This window comes from Peromyscus maniculatus, chromosome 8 (genome assembly GCF_049852395.1).
Source record: "Peromyscus maniculatus bairdii isolate BWxNUB_F1_BW_parent chromosome 8, HU_Pman_BW_mat_3.1, whole genome shotgun sequence".
Classification (NCBI taxonomy): domain Eukaryota; kingdom Metazoa; phylum Chordata; class Mammalia; order Rodentia; family Cricetidae; genus Peromyscus; species Peromyscus maniculatus.
In genome coordinates this window covers 27,791,496-27,816,358 of record NC_134859.1, presented here as the reverse complement: position 1 = coordinate 27,816,358, position 24,863 = coordinate 27,791,496, and the positions used below count along the sequence as shown (strand labels likewise).

General features: G+C 43.2%; 1 protein-coding gene across 3 annotated transcripts; it reads left to right on the top strand.

Moving 5' to 3' along the window:
• The first annotated feature begins 385 nt into the window (after window positions 1-385).
• Window positions 386-24,863, top strand: Ttc1 (tetratricopeptide repeat domain 1). Of its 3 annotated transcripts, none has more exons than XM_006971607.4 (8): window positions 386-533; window positions 1,802-2,167; window positions 9,719-9,779; window positions 12,275-12,387; window positions 14,476-14,512; window positions 15,326-15,474; window positions 18,145-18,199; window positions 24,232-24,863. In XM_006971607.4, the coding sequence occupies exons 2-8, from the start codon at window positions 1,835-1,837 to the stop codon at window positions 24,363-24,365; spliced, it is 882 nt and encodes a 293-aa protein (XP_006971669.1). In that variant the 5' UTR covers window positions 386-533; window positions 1,802-1,834; the 3' UTR covers window positions 24,366-24,863. The 3 variants fall into 3 exon arrangements, with proteins under 3 accessions (XP_006971669.1, XP_006971668.1, XP_015860486.1); XM_006971606.4 differs by having other exon boundaries at window positions 449-572; XM_016005000.3 differs by having other exon boundaries at window positions 525-777.

Below are 24,863 nucleotides of genomic sequence, written 5' to 3'. Positions count from 1 at the left end.
GATAGAGGGGCTTACCTAGCAGCCTAAATCACCTGTGTTTTTGCGTTCCTTCTGTAGCACTGTATCATAAGACAGCCTCTGGAAAACACTGTACAACCGTGAGGAAATGAGTGAAAAACGTACGTAATAGTGAGTGTTATAAAACTGTTGCTCTCCTAGCATACCTCTTAAAAGGCATTTGGGAAACCGCTGCAGAGAAATGTTTATTTGGGGATAAAGTTTGTTTTCGGATTCCTCTACACATTCTTAGCCCAAGGAACGCCAGAGTGACTTTTTAAAACAACAAGCACTCACTTTTTAAAAAATATGTGCTGATTAGGTTTTGCTATAACTCAGGATCGGCCGCTGCGGCTCCTAGTACTGAGTTGTACGGTGACGTCACAGAGCTACTTCCGCTCACTCTTCGGGTTGGCCACTACATTTCCCAGAGTGCTTTGCTAACGACGACGCCATTGGTCAGCGCGGCCGGAAGTGCACCTGACTGATGGGAAGTAGAAGGTCTCGGAGGCCCGAGTAGTGGAGAGAGCAGAGCTGTGAGTTTGTGAAGAACGTCGTGGGTTTCGCGGCGTGGGGTGAGGCGTGTGGCCGGGGGACAGGCGCGGGATCGCGCGGGGAGGCGCTTTCCTTGACTCAGATCCGGGAGGGGAGCGACACCCGCGTCGCGGCCAAGCCTGCTCATTCCTGACCCTCCGTTTTAACTTTTCTTGGAACGGGCTAGGACGAAGTCGGACTTGAACGCGCCACTGGGTCATTGGCGTGGTTTTGCGGCGACCAGAGGTGTGGCACCGCGGAGGTTCTGACTCAGCTTCTAGAGCAGCGTTGGTTAATAGGCTGCAGGTTAAAATCAGTCAGGTCACTTAAAAACAAACAAACAAAAAGAATAAATACAGGGCCCTGGCCCGACTGCAGACCAATAATATCAGCAGTGTTTCCGCAGCGAGGGTTGAGAACCAGCCCTTCCAATGCCTGGTTCTGACCTCCTCGAGCATCCCTGTGAGAACTCCTGCGCAAAGGCTCCCCTTCCAGAATTAGCTACTTAGGCTATACCGCTTGCGTTTTCGGTGAAGTTGATGGGCAGGGTTTGGGTACAGAATTCATCTTGGGCTCCACAAGAAACTTCTTCGGCTTCCGGTGGTGATGATCGATAGCCCAGATGGACTTCATTGCTTCCGACTGACAACTTGGTTATTTATTCTGAACAAGGATTAGAACATTTTTTTTTCTTCCTGCCACTGTATCTGGCTGCTGCCTAATTTTTGCTACCCAGCAAATACCAGGATGTGGAAGAGTCACATTAAAATCGGCCTTTTAATTTAGGGTATGGGTTGAGGGTGTGGCTCAGTGGTTAAAACGATTGATTACAGCACCACAAGGTCTGAGATTCCGTCTCCAGCACCGGTGGGGAGTGGGGATATCCGTCTCATTATAAGACTGATACCTTATTTGACTAAGAAAAGCTATCAGTTAAAATGATAATTGCCATTGAGTATAAGTTTATTATAATCTATTTTTGGGTGGGGGAGGGGCTAATGCAGGGTCTCACGCCTCTAATCTGCTGTGTAGCCAAGAATGACCTTGAACTTCTGAACTTCCTGCCTCCATCTCCCAAATGATGACTGTAGGTATGGGCCACCATACTTGGTGATATCCTGTTTTTAAAAATAGTGACTCCCAGTCAAAGAAAGTTAAGTTGTGTTTGGGGATTGGATGCAGAGGTTTGTTTAGATGTGAGACAGAATTTAAGACTGCATAGATACATATATAACCATCATTACATAACACTTTTTTTTTCTTTTCCCAGACATTTAGCCTTACCTCCCTCCCTGAACTCAGCATGGGCGAGAAGTCAGGAGACTGTAAGGTTCCTGAAGATCTGTTCAATGGTTTGAAAGTTACAGATCCTCAGGAAGCAGAGTCAGCCAGCACCCAGGTTTCTGATCTCAAGGATCAGCATTCCCAGAGCAAGCTACTAAAGGATGATGGAGCCCATCCCCAGGAGGACCATGGAGAAGAAGAATGTTTTCATGACTGTAGTGCCTCATTCGAGGAGGAGCAGCCAGGGGCACAAGTGCCAGAGGACAAAGCCACCGGTGATTCTAATTCTTCTGAACTAGATGAGGAATACCTGATTGAACTGGAAAAAGACATGCCAGAAGAAGAGAAACAGGTAAATGCAATGCATAATCTGCCTCTTAAGCCACATTTTTTTGTTGTTGCTTTGGGGGAATATGGTCTCTCAGTGTCATCTTGGCCGGACTGAAACTCAATATATAGAATGAACTTGTAGCAATCCTCCTGACCCTGCTCCCTAAATGCTGAGATTATAGGCCTGAGCCACCATGTTTACCTAGCTTAAAACTCTTTTAAAATTTTAGTTCATTATTATTGTTTGTTTTCATAAATGCTGAGGTTATAGGCCTGAGCCACCATGCCTACCTAGCTTAAAACTCTTTTAAAATTTTAATTCATTATTATTGTTTGTTTTCTAAGATAGAGTGTGACCACATATCCCAGGCTGAACTTGAACTCTCAAATCTTCCTGCCTTCACTTCCCTAGTGCTGTGATGACAGGCGTTCACAACCAAAGCCTGGTTCAAACCACCTTAAATATAAATAAATGCAATATTGGCATGGTAGCACACGATTGCAATCTCAGTGTTCCAGAGATTTGAGACTAACCTGGGAAACATATGGAGACCCTTGACTTTAAAAAAAAAAAAAAGGTTGAGAATGAAAGTGTGTAATAGCCCCCCCTGATCTGTAAGGAGTCTCATTGTGTCCTAACTGCTTTCACAGTGACAGATCTAAGATAAGGCAGTAGCACAGGAAAGCATTGAGCATTCAGCTTAACAAAGAAGTCGCTGGGTTTTCCCTCTGTATTTAGAACTCCGTCTTCTACCTTAGGGGTCTATAACATGCTTATAACATGTATCTACACATATATGTGTAGATTTGGGGGTATTTTTTGTGGCATTAGAGATCAAATCCAAGTCCTTATCAATGTCAGGCAAGTGCTCTACTACTAAACTGCATCTTCATTGCTACCGTCTACTTTGTCTTTTAAATGAGTAGTCCTAAAGTAAGTTGCTGAAATTTCTGTAGTGAACTTTTTGTAAGCTTATTTAGAACTGTGTTATGAGTTGTTCTCGCTAATCACTTATTAACAAAATAGACGTGTGAGTCCTGCATACCTTGTTGGCATTGTGGCTGCAGAGCACAATAAGTGTCGAGGAACACACTGTGAAGGAAACTTACCGCTGCCAGCCACTAAGCCAGAATGTTGTTTTAAGTTCATGTGTGTGGGGGCAGGTGATAAGACCAAGACCACACACACACACACCTAATGGCAAAACAGATTCCTTCAACTCAGGTCTCCTTGACCCAAATCCAAAGTATGGTGTAGCATTTAACAATAAAACTTCATTCTCAGCTTCCTTGCCCTTGGGCCATCTGGGCAAGGTTTTCTTTTGGAGACAGAACTGCCCTCTTGGTGCCCTCCTTTCTTATTGACAAGCCAGGTAGTCGGACAAGTTACCGTGGTGTCTGAGTTATCTGCAAAGAGCTTGAATGAAGATTGTAGTTTATGCTGCCCAAGAGCTACTTGGTGAAGTGTTTGGGATAGAACACCAAAGGAATAGGTTGAGATAACTCATGTGGCAGATTCAAGTTCCATAAAGAAGCACTAAAATGGACTTCACATGAAGTATAATTTAGCAAAGGTGAGAAGAGATCCAGCAACAACACACAAAACAAGGAAATTCCTTAATTTTATGTACTTTTAGAAGTGAGGGGTATCTGACTTGTATGGCCTTACTATAAGATGAGCATGCCCTGATGCTACCATGTGCTGTGAACTTAGCAAAAGTACTAGATAGGATATCAGGTCATCATGGCAGGACTCTAATCCTCTTGCCCCCTCCCCCACCTCAGAGCTTCTGGGTTCTCACAGCCACAGCTGGAGGAGCAGCAAAGGGGTCTAATTCCCTTACTGCCACATCCTCTATGATCTTCAAGAAGCACCCTTAGTTTATCTCTTACTCGTTTCTCCCCCTTCTTTGAGGTGATCTGCTTGTTTGATATGGGATCTTAAGATGCAGCCCTGACTGGCTTCAAATTATGATCCCTGGGCCTCAGCTTCTCAAGCACGGATTACAGGTGTAAGCTACTGTTTGCTTGCTCTTGAGACGAGACCTTAGAATCTAGCCCAGGACTTGAACTCATCACCCCTCTGCCTCAACCTCCTGCATGCATGTATTGCTAGATGTATCTCACAGACACTTCACTATGAAAGAAATTGGTTTTAACATGAAAGTTATCTTTGAGGGGTAGGGTAGAGAGGATTTTGAGATGCGGTCTCATGTGGGTAGCCATGGCTGGCTTCAAACATCAGACACTGTAGCTTAAGATGACCTGTACTTCTAGTCGCTCACCAGGTCCAGCTTAAGGTGTTACATCTCCTGCTAGTGTGTTTTAGCGGGAGAGAACTAAGGAGCAAAAATAACCAAGTTCATGAACTACCTAAATAAAAATGACTCAGCAAATTAAATCAAGTACTATCTAACATTATAGAAACAAATTTCCAGAAAGTCAGTTTAGGGTTCAATTTATATCAGTAGTGCAGGCTTTTTTTTTTTTTCTTTTTCTTTTTCTTCTTCTTCTTCTTCTTCTTCTTCTTCTTCTTCTTCTTCTTCTTCTTCTTCTTCTTCTTCTTCTTCTTTCTTTTTTCTTTTTTTAAAGAAACATTAAGCTAACATCTGTATCAAACAGTTAGTAGCCAAGCCAAGTAGTCCCAGCACTTGGAAGATAGAGGCAGGCAGATGACTTGAGTTTGAAGCCAGCCTGGTCTACAAGTGGAGTTCCAGGACAGCTACACAGAGAAACCTTGTCTTAAAATACAAAACAAAAAAGAAAGCAGTTAGTAGACAGTCACAGTGGTGTGTGCCTGTAAACCCAGGACCTTCCACACGCTAAGCCAGTGCTCTCCCACTGAGTCACACCCCAGCTCTCCGTTAGCTTCCATTTATTTCATGCTAGTATTGTAAGAATTTTTGTGAAATTCTCATTAACAGCTATTTTGCAGGAAGAAATCTTTTCAATGCATGTATGGTTGATTTTTGTAGATTATTGGGAACAGGAGAGCATCATACCTGATTTAAGGAGATCATGTAACTGGGGGGAAAAAACTGTGATAAGCCAAAAAGTGAAAATTTCAGCCTTAATCTAATTATTTTAAAATGCAAATGAAAACATGTCTATAGTCATTTGTGCTGGTCCATGCCTATAATCACAATACAAGAGAGGCTGAGGCAGGAGAGTTGCACTGAGTTATAAGCTTGAGGACAGCCTGAGCAGCACCTTTTCTTAAAACCAAAACTTTAGGCCAGTTGAGAAGTCTCAGCTGTGAATGCACTTACTGCCGATGACTTGAGTGGATCCTACCTGATGGAAGGAGAGACCCGCCTCCCCCACCTTGTCCTCTGACCTTTACATACCCACTACACACACATGTTTCCATGGTAAATAAATAAATAGATGTAATAAAAGATTAAAATATTAATGGTAAGAAGATGACAGAATCTGTACTAACATTGGAAATTTAAATTGCTGTATCATTTCAATGGAATACAGATACTCAAATATTTTAGGTATGTGGTATGCAGGTGTAGATGACAGCATGTGTAGATCTGGTCCTCCTTACTTGCCTTATCTTTAAAGACAGAATTTCACCAAACTTGGAGCTCCCTGATTCCCTGAGCTGGCTAGTTATCAAGCCCCATGGATCTGTAAGGATATTCCTATCTTCTTCTCCTTGGCACTGGGATTTCAGATGTACACCACTGCACCCAGGTTTTTATTTAGGTTCTAGGGGTCTGAACTCAGTTTTTTTGTTTTAGGTTTGTTTTGTTTTTTAGTGTTTATAAGTGTTTTGCCTGCATGTATGTCTGTGGACCACTTGTGTACCCTGGTATCTAGGAAGCTAGAGGAGGGTGTTGGATCCCAGGAACTGGAGTTACAGGTGGTTGTGAGCTGCCATGTGGGTGCTAGGAGTTGAACCAGGATGCTCTGAAAGAGCAGTGAGCTCTCTTAACTATTAATCCATCTCTCTAGGCTTAGGAACAGAGGTAGAAAAGCTGAAATGGCATTCCATATTGATTGGGTCCTGTCCTTGAATGAATGTTTATGCTGTGTATTGTGCAGCAGTTACTTCATAAAGCTGCAGCGGGAGGCAGAACACCTCTGATAGAATGATGATCTGGAAACTAACTTGCTGAGTGAAGCTCTGGGTATTCTTTTGTATGTGCAATCCATGCAACCATTCCTAATGCCGGTTTCAGGAAATCTGATACTCTCTTCTGAACTCCAAGAGCACAAGGCTCATGTGTGGTACACAGACATATATGCAAGCAAAGCACTCATAGACATAAAAATGCAAAGAAAAATATTAAATTTTATTACATTTACATTTTTATTTAGTCAAGTAGAAGGTGGGTGGCTGTGCTTAACTCCTGTTCCCTTTTTCTTCAGTCAGTGATCCTCTGCCTGGGGAACGGTACCCCCCACACACATTAAGATGAGTATTCCCACATTAGCTAATGTGATAAAGATAATTCAATTCGTCAGGCAGTGATGGCGCACACTGTTAAAATATAAACAAATCGTGTGTGTGCACATGCGAGAAGATAGAAACTTGATCCACAACCAGATAAAAAGCAGTCAATAAAAACCATCTCTCAGGTAGAGGTATAACTCTGTCTAGGGCCCGGGTTTGGTTCTCAACAGACACAGGAGTGCACGCATAGACACACTTCACATGCCCACACACCCAAAATCTGCCTCTCTAGATCTCTATTAGATCTAGCAGACTTGTAAGCAGCTATTCAAAAGAGGAAAGCCAAAGAACTGAAACTGCTTAAAAGACTACCTGTAATCTCAGCATTGGGAAGTTGGCTAATGGCAGACTCAGCTGCATGAGACTCTGTCTCAACACACACAAACACACACACCACCACCACCATGACCATCACCAAAAACAGTCATTATGGTAGTTCACATCTGTAATTTCAATACTCAGAGGTTAAGGGATGAAGAAGATTGTTATGAGTGCTAGGTTAGCCTGGGCTACAGAATGAGACCCTGCCTTAAAATAAAAACAAAAACAAAATGAAACAAATCAGCCCCCTATGAAACTACACAGACCATCAAGGGTAGATGTGTGTGTGTGTGTGTGTGTGTGTGTGTGTGTGTGTGTGTGTGTGTGTGTTACAATGGTAGAGTCAATAGGTTATGCTCAGGTGAAACAAATGGAGCTAGACACAGCATTGGTAGCAAAAAAGCAATAATTCTTTGCTGCACATGCTTAAAATATAGAAAATAACATTGAACTTAAGGGTCTTAGAGTATATTCTCTAATCACTGAACATACCCAAATGTGTGATAGTCAATATTAAGTGTAAATTTGACAGAATCTAGAATCACCTAGGAGGTCGGTCTCCAGGCATGGGTCTCTTTGTGTAGGCCTGGTTGTCCTGGAACTTGCTGTGTACTCCAGGCTGGCCTCGAACTCGAGAGATCTGCCTGTCTCTGCCTCCCCAGTGCTGGGATTAGAATGTGCCTCTAGTCCATTGAGACTTTGACTTCATATTCCTCTTTTAGCCACCTTCCAAGAAGCTGAAATTACAGGTTTGTACAACCAGCCCCAGCAAAAACAAGAGATTTCTCAATCTTGATTTTTCTTATCTGTAAAAAGAGCTCCATGCTCACCTCTCATCTTGGGAGCAAAAATGAGCTGATGTGTGTGGCGGAAGACAGTAAGCAGCGACGTGCTGTATTAGTAAGATGTGCTGAGTTTTTAGAACTCTAGTGAAGGGTGCAGCTTGGAGCCAGGTGTGATGTTCAGCCTGTAATCCTAGCACACTGTGGTGTTAGGGCATGAGGATTGCTGTGGGTTAGAGGGCAATTCTGTTCTGAGCAGGAGCAGAACTTAACTTTTGAAAATTTGATCACCACCGGGCAGTGGTGGTGCACACACCTTTAATCCCAGCACCCAGGAGGCAGATTAGAGTTAAAACAAGGAAACTGGAAGACCCTAAAAGCTGGACGGAAGCTGACAAATTTCTGCATTAAAATGACTTATCTACATTCCTTCAGGGGTTTTCGTGGCTTCAGCATCCAACCTGCATTCCTGTTTGCAGGCTTCTCTTAGGTTGACATCAAGTTGAGTGGCTACAGCCTGTGTCTATATTGCCCTTCCTAACAAGCGAGGCAGGGAACCTGTGTGTGGCTTATTGGATACTTCCGATCAAGACCTTGAGTCTAGATCAAATGAGGCAAAGACAGGAGGTAACTAGAAATTTCTGTTTTCTGCTCTGACAGTCTGTCTTGACTAGACTAAGCATTTTCTGCCTTGGTCATCAGGAGAATCGCTTTGCGCTGTCTCTTTGGCCTGTACTTGAAGCTAATATTTGAGTTCCTGGGATCGTTCCATAAATCTACTCCCTAATATATTTTGCTTAGGATTGTGTTTTTCTGGTGTTCTAAACCTGTGGCCAGTGCACTAGAGAACGTTACGATCTAATCATCTCTCGTGAGTATTGGGAAAATATGATCTTAGTGTTGCAGTTTTTTTCTTTTATCATCACTGCCACCCATTTAGCTGCATACTCTTGGAACATGTGGTTTCCTATGGGAAAGGGGTGTGTTTGCTTTTTTACTTTTGGTGCTGGCAGTTAGATCCGGAGCCTCAAGTGTGCTAGGCAAAGGCTCTGCTATTGGCATGCTGGATCCCGAAATGAATTACTGGTGTACACATACTGATATTTGGGTCTGGCGCACAGCAGCTGCCATAAAGAGTGATGTCAGTTTACACCTACCTTTTAGCATCCTTACAAGATTCAAGTGTTCTGTTTCATCCAGCATCTAACAACACATGACCTCAGTAATACATTAACAGGTCTTCTCCAAAGGAGTAAGATTTTTCTCTTACTTTCTAATCTTTTCATCAAGACTGGGTTTCCCTCTTTAGCCCTGGCTGTCCTGTAACTTGCTCTGTAGACCAGGCAGGTCTCCAACTTGGGGATCTGCCTGCCTCTGCCTCCAAGGTGCTGGTGTTAAAGGTGTGTGCCACCACCACCAGGAATGGCTCCAAATCTTGAGAGTACCAGTTATTTAGGTTTTAAGGTTCTTTTGTACGTGAAATAGCTTGCTTCCATTATTTTCTCCCTTTGAAGTTTTTATTTAATCAGGTTTCAGGATTAAACAAAGAGATGGGAGAGGGCTTCTCTGTGTGATTTTTGTTAGTTTGCTTGCTTGCTTTTGGAGGTGGGGTTGGACAGAACACTGTCCAGAGGTGGGAAGCAGGCCTCCAGGTGGTTCTTCCAGTTGGCCTTGGAGCAACCACAGTGTCAGGTTGTCCCTTGAAGGAAGCCAATGCAGCATGTCCCATCTGTGCTCTGCTGCAGGCCAGCATTTGTTCTGCCTTTGTGGTTGATAAATGTGAAGTGAAGCCATCTGTATAAGTTGCTGAAGTTATTAGAGGCCAAGAGGAGAGACACTCAAGTTTAAGTTTTGACTTTTGACACAGGGTCTCAATTATGACCCAGGCTAGCCTCAGTTTCTCATCATCCTCCTGCCTCAGCCTCCTGAATGCTGAGATTTCCGAATAAGCCACATTTCATTTATAACATTGTGAGAAACTGTGTAATTATTTGATCTCTTTCAGAAAAGAAGAGAAGAGAGTGCCAAACTGAAGGAGGAGGGGAATGAACAGTTTAAGAGAGGAGGTGAGGTCTGCACTGCGCTGTCTGCTCGTCGACCCTTGTCCTGTCTCATTCCAGACACCGGAACAGTAGCCAGGGCTCTTGCACCGCAGGTCTTTCTTTTCTGTGACTTAGCTTTTAATCCAGAAATCGGAGAAAGCACTGTAGCTCCTGCTTTGGAAAACCCTAACCTTAATGTATTGTTATAAAAGGAGCGTCCCAGTCCCCATTTGCTACCTTCCAGCAAGAGGGAATTTGTAACAGGAATATTAAAAGTTCTTATTAGTAAAATCAAACCTGAGCCAGGTATTGGGGTGAACACTGGAAGATCAGAGAACCAGAACAAGCCACAACTACCTCACCTGGCCAACTTCTCAGCTGGTCTTGTTTCCTCAGACTGGAAGCTTCTGAGTCCTCATCCAAAATGGGTCTCAGCTGAACTGCTGCTAGAAGCCTGAATGCTTAACCAGCCAAATGCTTAACCAGGCCAAATGCTTCTAGTTTCTGGTCCTCACACCTTACATACCCCTCTGCTCTCTACCACCACTCCCTGGAATTAAAGGCTTGCTTTCTGGGATTAAATTAGGCGTGATGAGTCACCATGCCTGTCTGTATCCTTGAACACATGGATTTCTGCCTCTGGAATGCTGGGATTAAAGGCGTGTGCTACCACTGCCTATCCTTTATGTTTAATATTGTGGCTGTTCTGTCTCCGACCCCAGATAAGTTTATTAGCATGCACAATATTTGGGGGAATACAATACCACAGGAATTTATGACGTTTTTTGTCGTCGTCGTTGTGTTCGTTTGTTTGTGTAGTTTTTTCTTTCTGGTCTTTTGTTTGGTTGGTTGGTTTTGGTTTTCTCTTGAGACAAGACCCCACTCTCCAGGCCAGGCCAGGCTGTGATTCTCCTCCCTGGCCCTCCCAAGAACTGAGCTTGGAAACATTGCCACCACACCACCTTTTTCCTTCCTTTCTGTCATGTGCCCTGTTCTCTGGTTGTTGGTTAGATTTTAATTCTTGTAACCAAATATCTGAGGCAGGCTAACTTCATAAAGGAAACTGGATTATTTAGCTCACAGTTTTGGAGGCTAAAAGTTAAAACCCACAGTGGCTGCTTTGATGAGGGTCCCACGCCGGATGGCGGGAATGTGAGCCAGAGGAAGAGCTAACATCTCAAAGCACACAGGAAGTGAGGGAGAGAGCTGAGGATGAGGCTCAGGCTTTGTAGCAACTTACTGTCCTGCAAACTCACTCCAGTCCACTACTCCTGTTTCCCCTCCTGGGGCAGCACCACCACTCACCTAAGAACCTGCCAGTGGACCTTATTTTTGCAGAAATTCATGAAACATTGGAGGATTGAACTACATTAAAACCTGAGCAGTGCTCTTTATTTCTTTCCATCTTCTGTGTTTGTTTCAGAATACTTTAGGAGTTCATTCCAATAGCATACTGTGTTATGTAGTCTGTCACATTTTCAAAGTGCACATGCCTAAGAAATGGAGGGCTCTCAAGTTTTCCTCTCATGGTTTTTAGGTTAATTTTTTTTTTCTTATGATGTCCTTTTTTTTCCCCCTTAAGAAAAGGCTTTGCTATCTAACCTTGGCTGGGCTAGAACTAATTATGCAAACCAGGCTGGCCTTGAACTCTCAGTGATCTACCTGTCTCTCCTGATATTAAAAGTATATGCCAGGGGCTGGAGAGATTGCCCAGTGGTTAAGAGCACTGACTGTTCTTCTACAGGACCCGGGTTCAATTCCCAGCACCCACATGGCAGTTAACTGTTACACCAAGATCTGACACCCTCATACAGACTTGCAGGCAAAATACCAATGCAAATAAAAGTATGTGCCACCACACCCAGCTGGTTTACTTTTTATTTTGATTTTTTTTTTTTTTTTTTTTTTTTAGACTGTAGCCCTGGTTGTCCTGAAACTCACTATGTAGACCAGGCTGGCCTTGAACTCACAGATCCACCTGCTTCTACCTCCCTTGTGCTGGGATTAAAGGCACATGCCACCATTCCTGGCCCTGGTTTACTTTTTTAGTTTCCTCCCTCCTACCCCCAGTACTAGGGACTGGGCCAAGGCTATATGTATACTGGTCAAACATTCCATCACTGAGCTGTGTCCCACACCTTAGAATTGTCTTCTGCACCTTGAATCATAGGCCTTGAAATTTAGTCTTTCACCTATCCAGTTCCTTAAACCCCTTGGGAAATTCTTTTTAAATTGCTGAACCGAATGAAAGCTGAGCAACTAGGGCATGTGGCTGCTCTGAGCACTGAGGGATCCTGACTGACAACATGTTCAGCAGTTTACCAAACACATGCCTGGTGCCATTGGAAAGAGCAGGCACTATTTCTTTACAGAGAGAAGAAAGGGGGAGATGATGTTTAAAACCTAATAACCTAGGGCCATCTTTTATTAGAAACTCTGGTCTTGTGAGTAGGAAACTGCACTGAGATCTGACAAAATAAAATCATAATGACTGTTCCATCTTATGGTATTATCCTCAGATTACATAGAAGCTGAGAGTTCTTACAGTCAAGCCCTTCAGAGGTGCCCATCCTGTTTCCAGAAAGATCGGTCTGTTCTGTTTTCAAATAGAGCTGCTGCAAGGATGAAACAGGTATGAGCTGTTGGCCCTTTTCCTCAGTGCATGATCCCGAGTGCTTGTAGGCTCATACATGATCTTCCAGTGCTCCACATGGTCATACATGATCTTTCAGTGTCCCTAGGGCTGTTTCTTTCCAAAACTAGTGCAGGGCCTCAGGTTGCTATTCTTTTTCTACCATGCATTTCCCTGGTGAAAAGTGTATAGAAAAATACTTAGGAAAACTTGGTTAAGACTCACATTAACATTCCTTATTAAAGTAGCAGGGTGAATACTTTGATGAAGGCAGGCCGACATGTTCCCACTAACTAGGGCAGGTTAGTGAAGTGGGGGCCAAGTAGTGCACATCCCAGAATAGCTGCAGGAATGCAAGCATGGAGCCCAGAATAGTGCGACAGCCCAAGAGCTCAGCATGTCAGAAGCAACTGAAATGATAACCTTAAGCAGGATGACAGCAGTTATTCAGGAACTCCTGGTCTGCAAAAGAAGATATGCTGAACTAGCTTTTCCACTCAAAGTAATAGTTCTTCCCATCTAAAGGCTTTCTCTTCATTCACAGGGGTTTTAAGCTTGTCAGTGTTAAGTTGCAGCTAAAGTTCTACAATTTCCATATACTGATACCCCTTACCAAAATATCTGACCATTTAAAAAATACAGTAGCATGCCGGGCGGTGGTGGCGCACGCCTTTAATCCCAGCACTCGGGAGGCAGAGCCAGGCGGATCTCTGTGAGTTCGAGGCCAGCCTGGGCTACCAAGTGAGCTCCAGGAAAGGCGCAAAGCTACGCAGAGAAACCCTGTCTCGAAAAACCAAAAAAAAAAAAAAAATACAGTAGCATTGTTGATGGGGGCAAGGGCAGGGACAAAACCAACCAGACAGAGTCTTCCTTTGTAGATTAGCTTCAAACTCAAGATTCTCCTTCCTCAGCCTGGGATAAAAGATGTACTCAAACACACCTGGTTTTATGTGAGGCTGGGACTGCAGCCCAGGCCATTTGTACATGTTTATACATTTACTGATTTCAGTATACAATGAAAGACTTCTCACAACATTGTACAGACATCATGGCTGACTAATTCCAGAACTTCCATGACTCTAAAAGAATACTTCACACTTAACAGTCACTCAGCCATCCTAGAACACAGTTTAGATGCTGTTCTAGAATGTTCTGTAAAATATGCAGTATTTGCTAACATGGCCATTACAGTTGTAGAACAGTTATGTAAACCAACCTCTTTCCATGATACTATATACTAATTTGGACAAAAAACATTTAAAGTTGGAGACATGTGATGCAGCATTCAGTTAAGCCTGCTAGTAATTTACATGAGAAACTGAGCCCTACAGAAGGAAAGTAACATGGCCACTTCAGAGCTGGGACCAGAATCCAGTTTCTTGACCTAGCTGTGTGTTTCTAGATTCAGAAGCTAAATCAGGTGCATTGTTTGACTTGATATTTTTGTTATCAGTGGGTAAGTTAAAGTTTGTAACAGACATGGTGCCCCTGTAGATGGACCTGGTGGTTCCATTTTAGATGTGATAGTGTAGTAGCTAGCTACTGAAGAGGACTGGTTCATTATTCTATCTGTCAGCCTTGTTGATTGACTACTACAAAGTTTTCTGTTGTCATTCTACTGTAAGTTGTCTTGCTGACATCTTAGGTGAGCAAAGAAAGCACTTGTTTACATTTGTTACCAAGAGGCTTGCAGAGACAAGCTCACATAAACTTTGAATTTTATATTGGAAATAACATATTTTCATGTGATTTCCTTGAACAGCATTCTTTTTTAATATCTGTTTTTACTTTATGTGTGTGGAGTGCTTGCATGTATGCCATATGCATGCCTGGTGCTCTCAGAGGTTAGAAGAGGGTGTCTGATCTCCTGGAACTCTAATTACAGGCAGAGCTGCCATTTAGTGGTAACCAAACTCAGGTCCTCTGCAAGAACAGCAAGTGCTCTCATCTTCACCGCTGAACTGTCTTTCCAAGCCCACATTCTTTACCTTTATACTCAACCCGATGATCAGATCATAGTAATGGGCACGTGAGCCCTTGAGATGAAACTTGAGCAATATAATATGTTAATGTCATTTTTCCTTACAGGACAAGAAAGAAATGGCCATCAGTGACTGCAGCAAAGGTAAAAACTTATGTTGACTAAAAAGAGCATTGCATCAGCTAGACAGACAGGTTTGCATGTGTTCTCAGGCAAGTGTCCCCTCACACTGGGGCTTTTAAAGAAGCAGTTTTATGAGATGACATTTTCAGAGGCACCGTGTAGGCATCCTCTTAGAGTAAGCATGCTTTCAAGTGGATTTTCAGCCTGTTTTAGTAGTAAATATGAGGAAACATTTGAAGCTACCTTGGCAGCAGAGCTCAAGTGTGGAACAGAATTTACCTCCTGTAGCCTTCAAATTACCTGCCTTTGTGACTCATGAGCATCACGAGGATCTTAGTTGCTGAACTCACAACTCACAGCTGTTTGGATATCTACATGTATGCATCATAGGCTAGAATCTACGTATAGGGAGAAAGTGCAGTTTGTTTTTTTCTTTCTGAGTTTGAATCACTTCACTTAATATTATACTTTGTAATTCCATTCATTTTCCTAAAATTATTCTTTACAGCTGAATAATAGTCTACTTTGTATCTGTACCACATTTTTAATACTCATTTGTCCATTGATGGGCTTCTTAGTTCTATGTCTATGCTTTCATAGAAAAGCAGTAAATACTGATGTGCCTGTCTCTACAGTAGGATATGGAGCTCTCTGGGTATATGCCTAGGAGTGGAATAGCAGGGTTATGTGGTAGTTCTAGTTTTAACTTTTGGAGGACTCTCCAAACTGAGTTCCATAGTGGCTGTATTAATTTGCACCACCAGCAGCAATGAATGAGGGCTCTCCAAAGGTACTCAGGACCCTTTCTTGTGATAACAGTTTCTTTTCTTTTAGCAATTCAGTTAAACCCCAGCTACATCCGTGCAATACTGAGGAGAGCGGAGTTGTATGAGAAAACAGACAAACTAGATGAAGCACTGGAAGATTATAAATTGATAGTAGAAAAAGATCCATCGGTACATCAAGCAAGAGAAGCTTGTATGGTAAAACAAATTTTAAAGTATTTTCTTGGGCTGGGTATGGTGGTGCATGCCTTTAATCCAAACACTTGGGAGGCAGAAGCATGTGGGTCTCTGAGTTCAAAGCCAGCCTGGACTATATAGCAGTTACAGGCCAGCCAGAGCTATGTAATAGAAACCCTGTGTCTCTCCTGCCCACCCCCCCCCCCAATTTTTTTTTCTGTTTCTTTTGCTTTGTACTCAGTGACTTTTTAGTCTTTTGGATTACAACTAAATTCTGTTTTTATGATTACCAAAATATATGGGAAATGGATCTTTGTGATGGCTACTTACTCACTGGGACCATGCACCATTTGATGTCCACTCTAAAAGTGACATGAGGCAGCATGACAGCACCCTCCTGGAATGGGAGCAAAAGAAACAGATTTGGGACGACCTGGACTATATAGAAAGCCCTTATCTCAACAAATTGAATAACAGAATGAGTGGCCTGTATAAGCTTTTTTGGTACATCAGGGATATTTTGTTCCCTATAGTTATACAGTTTAGTGAGTGCATCTTCTAAAATTTTATTTATTTTGTGTGTATGAGTGTTTTGCCTGCATGTGAGTGTGTGTACCACTTGGTGCTCAGTGCCTGTGGAGGTCAAAAGAAAGCATCAGAGCCCCTAGAAATGGAGTTGTTGAGTGATAATAAACCACCCTTTTGTGTTTGAGATAGTGTCTCACTCTAGCACAAGTTGACCTCAAACTCATCATCTTGCCACTCCTTATTTTGGGGTTTTTTAAGCAAAGTTGTAATATGTAGCTCTGGTTAGCTGGTAATTCTTTACATAAACCAGACTGGCCTCCAACTCTCAGTGATCCTTCTGCTTGTGTCTCACAAGGACTGGGGTTACAGGTGTGTGCACCGGCTGGCTTGTCACCAACTTTTATTGGGGTCTTCCTTTGCTCTAGCCACTGTTAGGACTGAGAATGTGATGAGACCACTCAGCAGTTAAAGGTGCTTGTTGCCAAGCCTGGTGCCCTGAGATGAACTCTAGGGAAGGATCCCTAGAACCCACATATGACTCCAGAAAGTTGTTTTCTGATACACACACACACACACACACACACACACACACACACACACAATTTTAAAAGGACCGAGAGCTAAAGAGATCACTAGGTGGTTATGGTACTTCCTGTTCTTTCAGAGGACCCAATTCAGTTCCCAGAACCCACAGCAGGTGGCTCTCAACCACTTATAACTCCAGCTAGAGAATCTCACACTCTCATCTGGCCTCCTGGCATAGACACATACACATGAAAATAAATCTTTATTATTTTTTAAGAGAACTGAGAATATGGGAGGTGAGTGGGAGTGAGGCTTATGAAAATGGACTCACTCATTCTATTATTAAGCTTCTGCTCTTATTTACCAACACATGAGAAAATGGGGAAAGGGTAATTGAAAATGAATATGGTCAAGTACATGATATACTTTAAAATACAATCCATTAGTTTTTCTAACTAATCTACCCTAATAAAACATTCCCAGTGTTCTGGCACACACACACACACCTGTGGTCCTAGAAGTTGGGAGTCTAAGGCAGGAAGAATGCCATAAATTCAAGTCCAGCCTTGAGCAACACCTTGTCTCAAAAGAAAACTCTTAAAGAATGAACTGAGTGGCTGTTTGAAACCTGGAGCTTATGCAGGGACTGTGGGAGCCCGTTCTTGGGTTCCTCGTGGCTTTACCCAGCAGGTCCGAATAGAGGATGATCAGGACCACGGGCCTGAGTGCAGGTGTCTGAGATGGTCTGTACTTGGCTGTGCTGGGGGAGGAGGTCTTTTGCTCCACCCCTTGGTGTCTCTATAAAAACCCTGGGGCAGAGATAGTTGGGGCCCATTGGAATAGGTTCCAGGCCCTCTCGAGGCTATCCTTTATTTTCTGTTTATCTCTGCGATATTCTCCGCTATAAATCCTTCTATCTAATATTTCCTGCTGGTCGCACTCAAGAAAACTCTGGGGAACTGTGGGGGTGGTGGGTAAACGCCCCACAAGGGACACTTGGCTCAGTCTGGGAGGAAGGGACTGGACCTGCCTGGACTGAGTCTACCAGGTTGATCGCAGTCCTCGGGGGAGGACTTGTCCTGGAGGAGGTGGGAATGGGGGGTTGGCTGGGGGTAAGGGGAGGGGATGGGAGGGGGGAGAATAGGGGAACCCATGGCTGATATGTAGAACTGAATGGTATTGTAAAATAAAATATATATATATATATATATATATATATATATATATATATATATATATAAAATAAATTAATTAATTAAAAAAAAAAGAATGAACTGAGGGGCTGGAGAGATGGAAGAACACTGGCTGTTCTTCCAGAGGTCCTGAGTTCAATTGCCAGCACCCATATGGTGGCTCACAACCATCTGTAATGAGATCTGGCTCCTTCTGGCCTGCAGGGATACGTGCAAACAGAACACTGTATACATAATAAATAAATAAATCTTAAAAAAAAAAAAAAAAAGAATAAACTGAGAATACAGTGGTAAACCAGACCAGACTTCCTCTCTTGTAGTCATTTGAAACAGCAGTGCTTTTTTTTTCTTTAACTTACTCTTGTTTTTACATCATATTTTTAAACACTTCTCAGATTTAAATAAGAATTTTTTACTGAACACTTATTTCCCCTTTTTTCCTCAGAGATTACCTAAGCAAATTGAAGAACGTAATGAAAGATTAAAAGAAGAGATGTTAGGTAAGTTTGCTTCCTTTCCTTTTTCTTGATCATAACAGCTAAAAGAACTTGGGTAGGTTCATCAGTGTTTTTATTGGCTTAGAGAATACGGGTGTTCTCTGAGGTGTGTGCTCATATGTGCATGTATATCATTGAGCCGTGTGTGTGTGTGTGTGTGTGTGTGTGTGTGTGTGTGTGTGTCTGTCTGTCTGTCTGTCTGCGCGCTTCTTTACAGTAATACTAGGAATGAGGTCCTGCTCAGCTGTTTTTATTTCAGGAAGTACAATATGGCTTTTGAGAAGGGATCAGCTTTTTCAGGAACAAAACTTCTTCCAAATTTCTTCCTTGTCTTTCATATTATAATTTCATAAAACAGTTGAATTCTCCATTGCATAATCTCCCCTTAAGGTTTAAGTTCATTTAATGTGTAGTCATTACAGCCAGTAGTGTCAGAATAAAGGGGTTTTTGTTTGAAAATACACTAAATATCCTTTTAATGCTTGAGAAGACATGAGAAGTTTGTGAAATAAATACTAAGGGGAGGCTGAGGAGAGAACTCAGAGACCCTGAGTTCAGAGCCCCACTACCCATATGTAATTCTAACACTGGGGAAACAGAGACAGGGGGTTCCCTTGACCTCGACGGCCAGCTGCTCTTTCTGAATTAGAGAGCTTCAGGCTCAATGAGAGACCGTGTCTGAAAAAGTAGACAGGAGTAGCAGATACTCAGGGTTGACCTCTGGTCCCTGCTTGCACACCTGTGCACATGCACACACAAAAGTGGGGCAAGGGTGGACTCATTTATCCCATTATTCAGTTACTTCTCATATTTGACAGAAACATTTCCCAGCTGGAATCAGAGCCTCTTGCATTCTGCTTTACTAAAGACCTGGGGGTTTCTAGACCAACCTTGCAATGACTGTTTAACCTTTCTCATGCATCCTGCTCAAGAGCTGCCACATCTTCCTTATGAATAACTTTCTGAATCTTTGATGTGCATTGCAAGGGAATAGGCCTAAAAGAAAATATAAAATGCATTAGTTTAGCCCTATATGGCTTATGATTGATATCTAGAGAATTCAGACTTTCCAGTAGATCACTCAGGTAGGTGAATTAATGGACTTTTTCCACTCTTTTTGGTTTTTTGAGACAGGGTTTCTCTATGTAACGGCCCTGGCTGTCCTGAAATTCACTTTGTAGACCAGTAGCCTTTAACTCACAGAGATCCACCTGCCTCTGCCTCCTGAGCATTGGGATTAAAGGTGTTCGCCACCACCGCTTGGCTGACTTTTTCCACTCTTAACCTTCTTTTGCCCACGAAATTTTGACATGATCCTGTGCATACAGGTATATATATATCAAACATTCATTAATAACAAATCATGAACTTCATTTAAAATTACTCTTTAAGAGGCAAGAGAGATGGCTCAGCAGTTAAGAGCATTTATTGCTCTTGCAAAGAGCCAGGCCTGGCCCTCAGAACTCACATGACAGCTCACAACCATCTGTAATTCCAACTTCAGAGGATCCACGCTTCTTCGGACCTCCTCAGACTTCTCCATGCACATGGTGCATATACATACACTCAGACACACATACATACACATAAAATAAAATTACTATTCAAAAATGATTAGTCTTTAGCATAATTTACCATGTCTTTTTTTCTTTTTTTTAAACTTTTATTATTAAGAAATTTTCTATTCATTTTACATACCAACCACAGATTCCCCCCTCCTCCCTCTTCCTGTTCCCCCTTCCATTCCCCCCAACGCCCCCCCCCCATTCTCACCTCTTTAAATACAGGAGCAGATTTGCATGGTAATGAGAAATTATTTTTGCATGATTAAATCTAGGTAGAATATCTGATGCTGTAAGACATAGAGCTTATTTGTTGTTTAATAGTTTGGTTATATAATTATCAATTCTGAGAATGCCACTTGACATAAATACATGCTGCAAAGTGGCAGAAGTATATTTAGAGCCATTTGGGAAATTCTACCCTAATACCAAACCAAAAATCACATATTTTTTTTTAAATGAAAATCAAGTCAGCAATACAGTTTTTAAAACCAAACGTTCTAATACAACAAAATCCAAAGATACACTAAACCTGCAGAGGAGTGATGGTAGGGAAATTGTCTTTTCCAGGAATTAACCATTGTTTTAGAAAACAGAAAGTGGGGCTGGAGAGATGGCTCAGTGGTTAAGAGCACTGGCTGCTCTTCTAGAACACGGGTTTAATATCCAGCAACCACATGGTGGCTCACAACTGTCTGTAATGAGATCTGGTGCCCTCTTCTGGCCCGCAGGAACACATGCAGATAGAGCATTGTATACATCATAAATAAATAAATAAATCTTTAAAAAAAGGAGGGAGGGAAGAAGATAGTTTTCATATGTCCAGGAAACGACTGCAGTTCATGACATAGAGTTGTCTTGAATCTGAGTCTATTCAGGCACTTGTGCACATATAATCTAAAATAAATCAATAAAAGTGAAACTGGTCAGACGTTTTCAGGATACCCGAAGCTCAACTGTAGGAGAGCAAGGATAAATGCCTAGCATTACTGCCCAGCTTTAGGTAGCTGCTTGGTGAGCAAGGCTGTCATACCTCATAGGAGTGCTTGCTTCCAGGTTGCTCTGACGTGCAGATTGCATGATGTGAGCCATGCTTGGCACCTTACTGGGAGGGTAAGAAAGAGGTTTGTACTTAGTGGCCAGACAACGATGCTAATGTAAGTCTCAGAACTATCTGATACAAATAGGCATTTGTCATCATTTGCTCTTCCAGCCGGGAAACCTTTCAGACGAGTAGAGTTGTGAAAACGCTGCGCTAGTCATTCTTCCAGAATCTCATAGGGTCATTCATTACCTGTGGTGATAGGCTCCTTGGCGGGTTTTCACAGCCAGGGGAACTGTTCAATCTGCTGTATTCCCTTGGTACTAGAGATGGGAGGTTACAGTTACTTTTTTATCAGTGTCTCAAGGTTTCAATAACTAACTGCAAAAGGAAGTTGCCTTTGGGGACTGTTTCTCAAAATGTAATACACAGACCATTGTCCTGGAGATTGACCAAAATGCTCAGTCCCCTCCAGACATACTGAAGTGAAATTGGAGTGGAGCCCAGCAATGCAAGTTTTGACAGCTCATGTTTAGTGACCCCCTGCTTGGCAATAGGACGGCACAGTCGGGAGGGGAGATGTGCTAGAGGCAGCTCAGGTGAGGCCTACGGGCCAGAGGAGGATGTGGCCATACCACAGAAGTGCCAGAAATTTGGCTCAGCTGAGAGGCATCTTCTGAACAGCAGTTGGTCAGTCACTAGGCTTCATCTCTTCCCTCTTTGTGCTGTGGCCACAGCAAAGAAAAGCATTCCTGTTTATCCTGGGGGTAAACTGCCTCACACAGTCAGGCTCTTCAAAGGGATGTTTACAGAATGAATCACTTGGGGTGTTGTGATAGAATGTTGCTTTGAATCAGAGAAACTAAGATTAGTCAGCTGGGTCTCTAGTACTAAACAGCCTTTTCAGTACAAGCAGGTCTGAACTCTTCACTGCCATAAGATCCTAGTACAATAGGTTCCAACTTACAAGGGACGTGTTGGCATGTTCAGGTTGGAGGTGCCAAGTTTGCTACAGGAGGGAATAAGGAAATTTTACAGCTGCCAAGGTAAGAGAGAATAGCATTAGCAGCCAGGGACAAGTATGGCAGATAGACTGCCTTGGGGACAAGGAGGCTGCTTTTAGCCTCTGAATATTGACAGTGGTCTAAATAGCAACGGGAAAGTATGTGTGATTGGGTGTATTAAGCAGTCTTCATGGAAGTGGCTGCTTCTCTGCCACCATCATGGACAGCAAAAGGTGACTTTTTCAGACACTAAAAACTTGAGTCCACCATGTATGTTGTGTTCCTTGGAGTGACCCTGCTGGGTTCTAGCTTCAGACTCTTCACCAAATATCATAGAGCTGTTTGTTCCAGGAATAAATTAGCTTCCAGAGCACCCTTAAGCTCTCCTCTTTGGGTCACTTTACCACCAGAAGTGTCAAACTTTGGAACTGTTTTCAAGATGTCAGTGGACTCCTGTGGTCTAACAACCACTGGCCACCAGGTCTGGCTCAGAACCTGAATACAGAATTCAGTTTCCCATCTTCTTCCCCACCCATTGGATGCATGGCTCACCATCTCTGCCTATTTCTTACCTTCCACCAAATTCCTAAGTCACTGGGTAGACCACATTGTGCACATTTCCACTTCATCTATACTACAGACGGAGCTGCACACATGCACATTGCACATGTTAAGTGAACTAATCCATCAGAAGGCCCTGGGTGTGTCTCTGTCAGATCAAGAGGGTCTTCCACTGCAGGTCAGCAAAGCCACCAGGAGCCTGAGTAGCCTCCCTGCTCTGTCCCTACATGGCTAAGCAGCCCATAGGTGGGCTGGCCTTGATTTTAGCATGCTGATAGATTTTAGTTTCCTCTGCATTTGGAGAAGCATGGGGTTCAAAGGCTCTCATGCAGGCAGGTCCTTCAGCCAGCTGGGCAAAAATGAGGACATAGAGAAGTTTGAATACTTCACTCTTAGCTTGGGATAGTCCTTGTGCGCTCAAAGAACACATTTCCTTCAGTCCAGACCAGCCTGAAAACAAATCATTGGTGCTAAGAACACTGCGCTATGGAGCATGATGGCATACCATTGGTTCACTTTATAGCCCAGGCTAGCTTGAACTCATGGCAGTTCTTCTGCCTCAGCCTTCTTAGTGCTAGAATTACAGGCATGTACCGTCACACCTGTCCCACTAGTGACATTTTGTTGTTTTAAGGTGGCTTTTTTTCTCCTTGCCACTTTAACAGCCTCGGAATGGGCTGCTGGAGTTCTGGGGGGCTGTTGGTGGTTCAGGTTTCCCTGAGACCTGGCTTGATTTTTGTATGCTGTGGTGCCCCACCCAAATGCCTCACCTTCTGGCTGCTTGGGAGTGTAGGTACCCAAGGTTTGTGTCAGCGATGCTCAAAGATAAGTAGCAGTGAGTGCATGTGCTCCAGATTTCAGTTTGAGACACCTGCAAGACAGTGATCATCCTAGGTTCTGGGAGCTGTCTCCAAGAATGGATTAACTAACTCTTCTTCAAACATGTTAAGTCTCTGTTGACCAGCTCTGCAGATGAAGTCCAGAAGTTCCCACTGTGAAGAGACTTCACAAGTTCCTCACATGGTCTTCACTCTAGTTGGGGCCTCTGGGTAGAGAAGCATGTAGCTCTGAGGACTAAGCTGTCTCTCCCCATCTGCCCTCACCCTTATTTCCATTGGAAACAGACCTGGAAATTGTTACTACCATTTAGAAGGCATTGAAGCTTTATGTTCTTCCATCCCAGTCAGGAGTTTCCGAACACTCATGGTTTTAAAAATTCTATCCACTACTCCATAAATCCCCAAGATCTCCTGGAAGTTCCATCTTAACACACAAGCTCCATGGGCCTCTTCTGTCTTAGAGCAGCGTAAGAATCCTTATTTATGGTACATCTTTATTACCTAAGTGATAAATGAGTAAAGTGTAAAGCTGGGGCAGTAGACACTGAATTGTTTAGGTTGATGGGGCTATACAGATCAACAGATCTCATCCCTCCCAAGAAATACCAGGAGCTGAGGAGGAGGCTAAGAGTGTGCTTGGAAATGCAGAAGCCCCAATAGAAATGTGCCATGTTGGACTGAATTCAGCAGATGGCTGTTGCCATTTTTCCTGAGAGCAGTTGGTGAGTTTGGGGGCTGCTGTCCTCACAGCCTGGAAGGCCAGGCTTGGCCAGCACCTTCACCCAGCACTCAGGATGGAAGTCCCTGTCCTTTGGTAATTCTAGCCAGCTTGACAGGAGCCTGAAGGACCTGGAGCTCCAGTGTCACTGAGGCAGCGGAGTGACAGCATCACTGAGAAAAGGCTCCCTCCCACAAAGTGTCAGGTTACTGAAAGCAAGCATAGCTATCACTTGTGACAGAGGCAGAGTCAACTGATAGCTTCCTGCTTGTTTGTCCAGCATTCATCTGAGTTGTTTTTATATTGCAGGTAAACTGAAAGATCTTGGCAACTTGGTTCTGCGACCTTTTGGGCTCTCTACAGAAAACTTCCAGATCAAGCAGGATTCTTCTACTGGCTCCTACTCCATCAATTTTGTTCAAAATCCCAATAATAATAGATAACAGAAATAACAGTAGTCATAAAGGCCGACTGGGAGGCCATGAACTGTTCACAAGGGGCAAGCCCCTGCAGGTGTTTAATGTTTAAAAGCATCCTATCTAAGAAAGGCTGTGTAGTAGAGCCCGAGCCACCTTCTTGCTCTTGTTTTAGGATCAGGGTGGAATGTGCCTCCTGATGGAATGAGCCTCATTAATTTCCATTTTAAGGTGGTGTCTGTGCAGCTGCTCTCCCTGGTTTTGGCTGGTGGTGTTTTTGTTTTTTGTTTTTTTGGTCTGGGAGAAGCCTGCTTGTCAAGACTGACCTCTCAGAGCCACACAGATGTGCTGGGCAGCAAAAGCCTCTTCCTAACCACGCAAGCTTGTCAGTGGGATGATGGCCGTACATGCTGGACACGGTCCCTTCCTGCCGCCCCTCCCTGCTCATACTCTTTCAGAGGCTGCACTGTAGGGGTTTCAGCGTTCCTGAGTTCCTCTGTGTTAATAAAGCTTTCTGTGACAGTT

Coding starts and splice junctions, on each gene's coding strand:
- Ttc1 (XM_006971607.4), top strand. CDS start 1,835: ATGGGCGAGAAGTCAGGAGACTGTAAGGTTCCTGAAGATCTGTTCAAT. Junction 14,513..15,325: donor CATCAGTGACTGCAGCAAAG/GTAAAAACTTAT, acceptor CTTTTCTTTTAG/CAATTCAGTTAAACCCCAGC. Junction 15,475..18,144: donor AAGCAAGAGAAGCTTGTATG/GTAAAACAAATT, acceptor TTTTTTCCTCAG/AGATTACCTAAGCAAATTGA.